This window comes from Saccostrea cucullata, unplaced genomic scaffold (genome assembly GCF_032062105.1).
Source record: "Saccostrea cucullata isolate Sc308-1 unplaced genomic scaffold, CSIRO_AGI_Scuc_v1 ctg3839, whole genome shotgun sequence".
In the NCBI taxonomy this organism is placed as follows: Eukaryota; Metazoa; Mollusca; class Bivalvia; order Ostreida; family Ostreidae; genus Saccostrea; species Saccostrea cuccullata.
Window position 1 is genome coordinate 30,653 of NW_026938896.1, and position 11,023 is coordinate 41,675.

General features: G+C 33.8%; 1 protein-coding gene across 1 annotated transcript; it reads left to right on the forward strand.

The window, feature by feature from the left end:
- The first annotated feature begins 5,330 nt into the window (after positions 1-5,330).
- LOC134251724 (uncharacterized) lies at positions 5,331-9,109 on the forward strand. The gene is made up of 2 exons (XM_062734146.1): positions 5,331-5,468; positions 8,236-9,109. Exons 1-2 carry the CDS (start codon positions 5,411-5,413, stop codon positions 8,535-8,537), a joined length of 360 nt encoding a protein of 119 aa, XP_062590130.1. The 5' UTR covers positions 5,331-5,410; the 3' UTR covers positions 8,538-9,109.
- The last annotated feature ends 1,914 nt before the right edge of the window (positions 9,110-11,023 follow it).

Sequence of the window (11,023 nt, forward strand, 5' to 3'; positions counted from 1 at the left end):
CGTCATTTTCAAAAATGGGAGGAAAATGTTTGTTGCTGGGACATGATATAGAAAGGACTAATATTTATTGGTTATCTCAGTGTTTAGGTATTTCTTGCAGTAAAAAAAATTGGTAAAGAATGCCCCCGGCAAATGGGAAATAGCCTGAGGGATCTTGAAAACGTTGACACTTGCAGGAAATTCTTTCGTCAATTCCTGACCCATGTAACATAGTTACATTTTGAACAACCCCAACAGCCTCATACATTCTCCAATCTGAAAAATATTTCAATGTTTTATATTTTGGGAATTTTCTTTTTTTCTTCACTTTTTGACCAATACCATTATTATGAAAAATAGGAACAAAATGTTTGTTGCTGTGACATGATATGGAAAGGACCAATATATTATTCGTACCCTCAGTTTTTATGTATTTCTTGCAGTAAAAAAGTTTGGAAAAAATGTCCCGGGCAAATGGAAACTAGTCTCAGGAATCTTGAGAACGGTGGCACTTGCAGAAAATTCTTTGCTCAATTCCTGACCTATATAACACAGTTACATATTAAAAAGCCACAGAGATTGATACATGCTCCTATCTGAAAAATATTTCAATATTTTAATTTTTGGGAATTGTCATTTTTTATTTTTGGACGAATACCGTCATCTTGAAAAATAGGAAGAAAATGTTTGTTGCTGCATGGGACGTGATATGGAAAGGAGCAATATATTATTGTTTATCTCAGTTTTCGTGTATTTCTTGCAGTAAAAACTTTGGAAAAAAATTCCCCGGGCAAATGGAAAATAAACTAAGGGATCTTGAAAACGGTGACACTTCCAGGAAATTCTTTGCTCAATTCCTGGCCCAGATAACTCAGGTACAAATTAGGCAACCCCAAAGGATGCTGCTATCTGAAAAATATTTCAATATTTCATTTTTTGGAAATTTGAATTTTCTATTTCTTGACCAATACCGTCATTTTGAAAAATAGGAGCAAAATGTTTGCTGCTGGGACATGATATAGAAAGGACCAATATACTATTTGTACCCTCAGTTTTCCTGTATTTCTTGCAGGATAAATGTTTGGAAATAAATGCCTCAGGCAAATGGGAAATAGCCTGAGGGATCTTAAAAACGATGACACTTGCAGGGAATTCTTTGCGCAATCCCTGGCCTATATAACACAGTTACGTATTAAACAAGCCACAAAGATTGATACATGCTCCTATCTGAAAAAATATTTCAATATTTTAATTTGTGGGAATTGTCTTTTTTTTTTTTTTTTTTTTTTTTGGATGAATACCGTCATCTTGAAAAATAGGAAGAAAATGTTTGTTGCTGGGACATGATATAGAAAGGACCAATATGTTATTCGTTATCTCAGTGTTTGTGTATTTGTTTCAGTAAAAAAGTTTGAAAAAAAAATGTCCCAGGCAAATGGGAAATAGCCTGAGGTATCTTGAAAAGGATGACACCTGCAGAAAATTCTTTGCTCAATTCCTGACCCAGATAACTCAGTTACATATTGAAGAACCCCAAAAGATTGAAACATGCTCCTATCTGAAAAATATTTCAAAATTTCAATATTTTTTGGGACTTGTTATTTTCTATCTTTTGACCAATACCGTCATTTTGAAAAATCGGAGCAAAATGTTTTTGCTGGGACATGATATAGAAAGGGGTCAACATATTATTCTTTATCTCCGTTTTTTGTGTATTTCTTGCAGGAAAAAGGTTTGGAAAAAAATGCCCCAGGCAAATGGGAAATAGCCTGAGGGATCTTGAAAACGTTGAAACTTGCAGGAAATTCTGTGCTGAATATGTAATAATTCAGTTACATATTAAACAACCCCAAAAGATTGATACATTCTCCAATCTGAAAAATATTTCAATATTTTATATTTTTGGAATTGTTTTTTTTCTTCACATTTTGACCAATACCGTCATTATGAAAAATAGGAACGAAATGTTTGTTGCTGCGACATGATGTGGAAAGGACCAATTTATTATTCGTACCCTCAGTTTTTATGTATTTCTTGCATGAAAAAGGTTTGGAAAAAAAAATGCCTCAGGCAAATGGGAAATAGCCTGAGGGATCTTGAAAACATTGAAACTTGCAGGAAATTCTGTGCTGAATTCCTGGTCCAGATAACTCAGTTACATATTAAACAACCCTAAAAGATTGATACATGCTGCTATCTGAAAAATGTTTCAATATTTCATTTTTTGGAAATTTGAATTTTCTATTTCTTGACCAATACCGTCATTTTGAAAAATAGGAGCAAAATGTTTGCTGCTGGGACATGATATGGAAGGGACCAATATACTATTCCTACCCTCAGTTTTTGTGTATTGCTTGCATGAAAAAGGTTTGGAAAAAAATGCCTCAGGCAAATGGGAAATAGCCTGAGGGATCTTAAAAACGGTGACATTTGCAGGAAATTCTTTGCAAAGTTCCTGGCCCTGATAACTCAGTTACATATTAAACATCCCCAAAAGATTGATACATTCTCCGATCTGAAAAATATTTCAATATTTTAATTTTTGGGAATTGTCATTTTTTACTTTTTGACCAATACCTTTATTTTGAAAAATGGGTGTAAAATGTTTGTTGCTTGGACATGATATAGAAAGGACCAATACGTTATTCCTACCCTCAGTTTTCGTGTATTTCTTGCAGTGAAAAAAGTTTGGAAAGAAATGCTATGGGCAAATAGAAAAAAGTCTGAGGGATCTTGAAGACGGTGACACTTGCAAGGAATTCTTTGCGCAATCCCTGGCCTATATAACACAGTTACGTATTAAACAAGCCACAAAGATTGATACATGCTCCTATCTGAAAAAATATTTCAATGTTTTAATTTGTGGGAATTGTCATTTTTTTTTTTTTTTTTTTGGACGAATACCGTCATCTTGAAAAATAGGAAGAAAATGTTTGTTGCTGGGACATGATATAGAAAGGATCAATATGTTATTCGTTATCTCAGTGTTTGTGTATTTGTTTCAGTAAAAAAGTTTGAAAAAAAAAAAGTCCCAGGCAAATGGGAAATAGCCTGAGGTATCTTGAAAAGGATGACACCTGCAGAAAATTCTTTGCTCAATTCCTGACCCAGATAACTCAGTTACATATTTAAGAACCCCAAAAGATTGAAACATGCTCCTATCTGAAAAATATTTCAAAATTTCAATATTTTTTGGGACTTGTTATTTTCTATCTTTTGACCAATACCGTCATTTTGAAAAATCGGAGCAAAATGTTTGTTGCTGGGACATGATATAGAAAGGATCAACATATTATTCTTTATCTCAGTTTTTGTGTATTTCTTGCAGGAAAAAGGTTTGGAAAAAAATGCCCCAGGCAAATGGGAAATAGCCTGAGGGATCTTGAAAACGTTGAAACTTGCAGGAAATTCTGTGCTGAATTCCTGCTCCGGATAATTCAGTTACATATTAAACAACCCCAAAAGATTGATACATTCTCCAATCTGAAAAATATTTCAATATTTTATATTTTTGGAATTTTTTTTTTTTCTTCACCTTTTGACCAATACCGTCATTATGAAAAATAGGAACGAAATGTTTGTTGCTGCGACATGAAATGGGAAATAGCCTGAGGGATCTTTAAAACGGTGACACTTGCATGAAATTCTTTGCTCAATTCCTTGCCCAGATAATACAGTTACATTGAAAAATTTTTCAATATTTTAATTTTTAGGAATTGTTATTTTTTTACTTTTGGACGAATACCGTCATTTTGAAAAATAGGAACAAAATGTTTGTTGCTGAGACATGATATAGAAAGGACCAATTTATTATTCGTACCCTCAGTTTTTATGTATTTCTTGCAGTAAAAAAGTTTGGAAGAAAATGCCCCGAGCAAATGGAACATAACCTGAGGGATCTTGAAAACGGTGATACTTGCAAGAAATTCTTTGCTCAATTCCTGGCCCGGATAACTCAGTTACGAGGTTTGTACAAAAAGTTCGAAGATAATGACGTTTTTGTTAAAAATGGTTTTATATACTTTTTTTGTATATAAAAATATTTCTTATGAAAAGCCAAGTCAGATAGATATAATTTTTATTGATGTAACTTCATCTTTTTGTAGAAATCGGGGTCTTTCAATGTCGCAGATAGTGCGCACGGAGCAGTGTGACGTAATTCAGCTAATTTCATTATATCGTCAAACATTTGGATTTTTAATACATGTTCATGGACACACGCTACATTTTCTTTATTATGTCACACTGCAAAGTGCTAGCAATAATCTTAAAGTATATATTATAATTCAAATTTTAAAATTCAAAACAATACACGAGCGTCATCAATAATTCCGACATGTATATAAACAAGTTGCACAGTCCAGTCTGATGTTGCACTATATTTATAAGGACGTCATGAATAGAAATATTCCGTATTAACCGTATTAAAAGATGATTTTCTGATCGGACGCTGCCCCGTTCGGACGGCCGACGTCGCTTTTTCTGTCGAGTAATGACACATTTGTTAGGGTTTTTGTGTAATATTTTCAATGTCTATATAGGAACCGATACTTTAGATAGCAAAAAATGATAACAGCCTCTTTATTTGTGTTACATATAATTTTTACTAAGGTTTGACTTGTTTTATATAAGATATAATCATTTTATTCCAAACACTTTATTTCAAACTTTGTGACATTTTAACCTTGGTTCATGCACACTATCTGCGACATTGAAAGACCTCAGCTTTTACAAAAATATAAAATTACATCAATAAAATAGATATCTATCTGACTTGGTTTTTCATTAGAAATATTTTGACATACAAAAAATGTACATGTATATAGAACCATTTATTTTTAATTGTCCACGAACTTTTTGGACAACCCTCGTATATTTTTTGTGTTTCCCATAGCAAAACATGACCACTGCCATTATATTCAAATGGGAGACAGGGGTATAATTTAGTAAGCCCATTGCTAAGAGTATCTCTAGTTTTTTATATAGCTGTATAATGTTTAGAATACTTGGAATTATTCTAAGTTCTATTTTATTTCAAATGGTGGGTCAATCTTAATAAACAAAATTATCCTGAGGTTAGGGTGTCTTGTAGAGAGAGTCTGCAAAGCAGTAAAATTGTCAGCTTTATGTTTTTAGTTGAAAAATATTATATTCCACTCTTTATTGAAGATCACATTTCAGACATTCAGAAAAGGTAAGCTTGTACGAGACTTCATATGAAAAATAACATCTGGTAGAACGTTCGACCCGAAGAGAATATTCAGTGCATTTCTTGGTTCACATATTTACATTTCAGCTTCTCGAGAAATTATTGATTTTCTACATAAATATTCCCATCGATTGGGTTATTTTGAAGTGAATTTTCAACAAGCGATAAAACATTTGCGATCGATTCTTTTTTTTTTCAGTACAACCAAATGGAGGATAGACCATGGCGATAAAATACAAAGTAATGGTTTTACTTCTTCTGATAACAAGCCAGGACAACCGTAAGTTTAACATAAAGTATTTCAATCCATATGTATTCCTTGAGGAGTAAGTAAGAACTCTGATGTAGCCGAATTGGAGTTTAATTGCAAAATTTAGTTATTAATAAGTATAGACATATAAATAAGTTGGCATTAAAAGTATAGGTTGACTAGGCTAGCACTTACAGCTCAGAAGAAATACATGGTAAGTGTTAACATTTTGTATCATTGTATCAATGTACTGAGTTACCTACGAGGGCTGTTCAATAAATAATGTCCTGAACTCCATGACAAACAACATCGAAATCATGTGACATTAAGCTTGACTCTGTCGAGACTGTAGCTCTACTAGTAAGTACTTATAATAAAGGAAGAGAAAAGTAGTAGTTGGGACTAAAACTTCACAAAAGCAATAAATAGAATAATGATCCTTGATTAAGTCTCTTTTTGTGGCAAGATTGCAATAAGACTACAACTGTAGGGGTAGCTTTTCATAAAATTTTACAGAATTTTCAATTCAAATTACTATGACATCAATCAATAAAATCAAAAACACAAAACTGATAATAATGTATCTCAGTGTAGTCTACTTGCATGCCAAATTATATTATAATCAGACTGAAACTGTATTTGGATTAGCAGTTTGAAAGTATTTCACAGAAATTTCTATTTCTAGTAACCTTGGCAACATCGTTCATCGAAATCAAAAACCGATATCCAGAATTATGTATCTTAGTATAGTCTACTTGTGTGCCAAGTTATATTGAAATCAGACCAAAACTGTAGGAGGAGTAGCATTTTGAAAAATTGTTTACAGACGGACAGACAGACAGGCTGACGACGATGGACGCATGACTATGGCATAAGCTTTGACCAGTAGAGCTAAAAATGAACGAAAACTACAGCGTGTAAGTACATGTATATCTAAACCTTTTTTTTAAAAATCAGAAATTGTAGTTTTCCACCTTTCTGAAATTCAAACAGATAATGAAACTTGAATCAATTGTTTTTAAACTCTCAAAGTAAATTTGCAATAAGATGCACTTGACAAAAACAACCAAGGTCTGAGAAGAGCAAAGAATTGCAAGAGCACAAAGACATTTTTATATGTCATATTCTTAAATATTAGTGGTCTTGTTCAAATTCTTATTTGGAGAGGCAGTTTATTTTCTGGAGGAGTCTAGAAAGCAAAATTTTTGCCAACAAATCAAAAGGTTTATGAGAGGAAGGACCAGGAACCAGGGATCCACTACATTTGATTTCATGACAGCGTCCAAAACCACACGCCATGAAGAGTAAAGGAGTTTGGGGAACAAATAGAACGTCAATGTTTTGTCAAACCAACAATATTCGCTAGATCTTTCACCCTTCGACTAGTTTCATTTTCCAAACTTGAAAAAACACCTTTCATAAAGAAGAAACAAATTAGGAAGTCATAGGATCTGCCACAACAACTTTTAATTGATAGATCTTTGAGACATCCTTTTTTAAACAATGGTTTCAGTCGATATTAGCTCTTAATTATTTTATATTAATTTTTTTGTATTTTTTCAAGGAAAATGAAAAAATTATTTATATCTAAATAAGTTTCTTTACACATTTTATAAGATATTCATATGATGCAGTCATTTACAGCAAACTTTTAACTCGAAAACAACTTATTTGGATAAAAATAATTTTTTTTCATTTGCCTATAGCAATGATTTCAAAGTAAAGGGAGGGGGGGGGGGGGCTACCTAAATATTCTGCGTCCTATATGTGTACCTTTCCAATGATAGAATCTTCCGTGCAAATCCAAAACGAGTGAGTGGACAAGTATCCAATAAAAGATTAATAATTAATGAGTTCAATGTACGAAGGCTAGCTGTCTCAATTCCTTTGGAAATTAGACAGAAGAACTGCTGGTCAGTTTATAGCAGATGTCATTTGATGACCAGCCTTAAAATTTATCTTCAAAATCAATTTGAAAAAATTAAGTTGTTTAAATAAAATTATGAAGAACTGTTTAATATGATGGACATTTGACGAGGTCTAACAATCTATGATGTAATATTTGTTATAATGTATGCCTACACCACAGGAAATGTATAAACAGCAAATACTTTTAAATTAAAGAAAGGAAAAATCATGGAAATCTTTGAATCAAGGTTGGCATGATTTTCTTGCACTCAAAACTGTTTAAGAGAATTGAAATTATTTGACGGGCGTATCATGATGATGTTCTTCTAAAGGAGATCAATACAGAAAAATGCCAAAACCACCCAGCCCTCTTGAATATTGAAACTATAAATATATATCTGTGGCTATTGGGATAGAATTCAACTTAAGTTTATATGTGCAATTAAAATAAATATCACTTAAACTAAGCAGATCGTTGTAGAAAATGTTAACGATTGGTTATTCCGTGTAACATTTAAGAGTGACAGATGAACTCGTCCATGGATGCTTTTGGCTAGCCTAAGTTTTAAAATGAATTTGATGAAAAGTAAACTAATTTGATATTGCATTACAAAATAATCTTATATCATGTCTTGAAATTTAACGATGTTATATCATCACTACGTAATAGCCACAAAACAGTTCAGGCGTTCCGAAATTCGCTTACGATTTGACGTTTTGGCGAGGCTCGTCAATGGAAGTTATTCTCCATACTTTAAAGATATTGTAATTCTTAGTCTACCGAAATTCTCAATTATTCCAGTATTGCTTTTTGAGCCATTTTCTATTCTTCCCAGGAAACGTTATATGGATATTTTTTCATTGTAAAAATTAATTCATTTCTTTGTAGAAAACAGATTTGTTGCGGCATCCAAAAGTTGTGATTGTGCGTGTAATTCCGCTGGCGTTACATACGATGATCTTGATCCAGTTACTCAGGAAAAAGTCAACAACATCACAAAAGAACTGAAGGTTGATACAAGAAATACTAGCTCTCATACCCGTACCCTCATATCTGCGTCAGACCCAAGACCATCAGCACAGGCCGCCGGCTTCATAGGGATAATAATACTTTCCATTGTGTTTGGATCACTCGTGTTATTAGATCTGACTCGTTTTTGTTTCAGATCAGAAATAAAGTATATTGACTGAGAGCATAAATGTGTTTAAACAATATATTTGAAAGTTCAGAAGAAATATTGATGTTACAAGGCACTTTTTATCCAGAAACAACTCAGCTTCTCTGAAGAAAAAAAAAACAAGATAATTTCTCTCATTTTAGAAATCTTTTTAACATTGTTCACGGCTGAATTGCTTTTATTGCTAGATACCTATTTTTAAGTTACAAACATTCGTAAAGCCTTCCACATAGTCTAACTTAGAATGGAACTTATTTGTGTAGGGAAAAAAGGCATTGTAAGCCAACCCCCACCTACCCCTTACACAAACATTGTAAGAAACTTCCTTTTTCTCTTTTATTTGTTTATTTATTTGATTATTAGCATTACATGTATTAGACTTTTTTAACAGATTTAAAATTTTAGCCTGTATGTTTTAAAGCATTCCTCCCTTTAAAAAGAAAATAGAAACTTAGCCCACCCAAACCAGAGAACCCCCTTGCAAAGAAAGAAGCATCGATTCTTTTCGCACAACAAATCTTGTGACTAAGATTAAAATTTGACAACTGTGTAATTTTTTATCCAATAAACATAGTACCTATATCATTATAGTGTTACATATCTATAAATACTGGCAGCTTTAGACATCGATCTCGATGGAAACTACGTCATCTGTTTCGCCGACTCAACGTCAATTTTAGCCTGGTTTACCGTCTCTGTTTTATGCTTTGTACACTCCGAGAATGAGACAGGGGACCAGACTACGTCAAAGTTCTGTAAGAAATTATTCTAATGGAATTGGCTTGTAAAATACGTATTGATTGGCGAATGCACTGATCTTTGAAGCAGTTAAACGAGCATTAAAATTTTCATTGTGAAGTCATAATGGAGCTCCGCAAAAACACAATGCTCCGTGACGTATTTCATTTAACAAAAGTTCATCAAAATAAGTCGTAAACTACAAACAAAATGCTTAGATTGCATTAGAATGGGAATAACCGTCGCCGGTAAAACTCAGTTTGCGACCAATAAATCAGCATTAACGGTCGCAAATATCCAATTAGAAGATAGTTATGGGCCACATCGCTCACCTGAGAAGCTTTGATCAGTATGTTCTTTACCAGATTTCCCCCTTGTAATACATATTGTGACCCCACCTACCCCACGGATCATAATTTAGACAATTTGAAATCTTCACTACCCTAGGATGCTTCCACATGATTTCTGCTTTTCTGGCCCAGTGGTTCTTGAGAAGAAGATTTTCAAAGATTTTCCTATATATTTCTATGTAAAACTTTGATTTGCCATTGTGGCCCCACCCTACCCCCGGGGGTCATGATCTAAACAATTTATAATCTACACTACCCCAGGATGCTTCCACATAAGTTTCAGATTTTCTGCCCCAGTGGTTCTTGAGAAGAAGATTTTTAAAGTTTTTTCCCATATATTTCTATGTAAAACTTTGATTCCCCATTGTGGCCTTGCCCTACCCCCGGGGGTCATGATTTGAACAATTTAGAATTTACACCACCCCAGGATGCTTCCACATAAGTTTCTGCTTTTCTGGCCTAGTGGTTCTTGAGAAAAAGATTTTTAAAGATTTTTCCCATATATTTCTATGTAAAACTTTGATTCCCCATTGTGGCCCTGCCCAACCCCCTGGGGTCATGATTTGAACAATTTAGAATCTGCACTACCCTAGGATGTTTCCACATAAGTTTCAGCTTTTCTGGCCCAGTGGTGCTTGAGAAAAAGATTTTCAAAGATTTTTCCTATATATTTCTATGTAAATTTTTATTCCCCATTGTGGCCCCGCCCTACCCCCGGGGGTCATTATTTGAACAATTTAGAATCTACACTACCCCAGGATGCTTCCACATAAGTTTCAGCTTTTCTGGCCCAGTGGTTTTTGAGAAGATTTTTAAAGATTTTTCCTATATATTTCTATGTAAAAGTTTGATTCCCCATTGTGGCCCCGCCTAACCCCCGGGGGTCATGATTTGAACAATTTAGAATCTGCACTACCCTAGGATGCTTCCACATTAGTTTCAGCTTTTCTGGCCCAGTGGTTCTTGAGAAGATTTTTTATTGACCCCATCCTACTTTTGTCTTTTCTTGATTATCTCCCCTTGTGACCTTCATTTTAACAATTTATATTCCCCTTCACCCAATGATGCTTTGTACCAAGTTTGATCAAAACTGGCCCACAGGTTCTTGAGAAAAAGTCGAAAATGTGAAAAGTTTACAGACGGACGGACAGACAGACAGCTAGACAGACAGACGAACGCTGGACAAAATGTGATCAGAAAAGCTCACTTGAGCCTTCGGCTCAGGTGAGTTAAAAATCTTTAAATATCTTAAGAACTACTGGGTCAGAAAAAAATGAAACTTATGTGGAAGCATTCTTGAATGGTTTCGATTCTAAATTGATCAAATCAAGGCCCCTGGAGAAGGGATAAAGCGGGGTGATAAAATTGGAATCCAAGTTATACATTAAAATATATAGGAAAAAATTCTTTA

Bases quoted from the DNA above. Each gene is read 5' to 3' on its own strand.
- LOC134251724 (XM_062734146.1), top strand. From the start codon at position 5,411: ATGGCGATAAAATACAAAGTAATGGTTTTACTTCTTCTGATAACAAGC. The intron at 5,469-8,235 runs GTAAGTTTAACA...ATTTCTTTGTAG, and splicing joins GATAACAAGCCAGGACAACC to AAAACAGATTTGTTGCGGCA.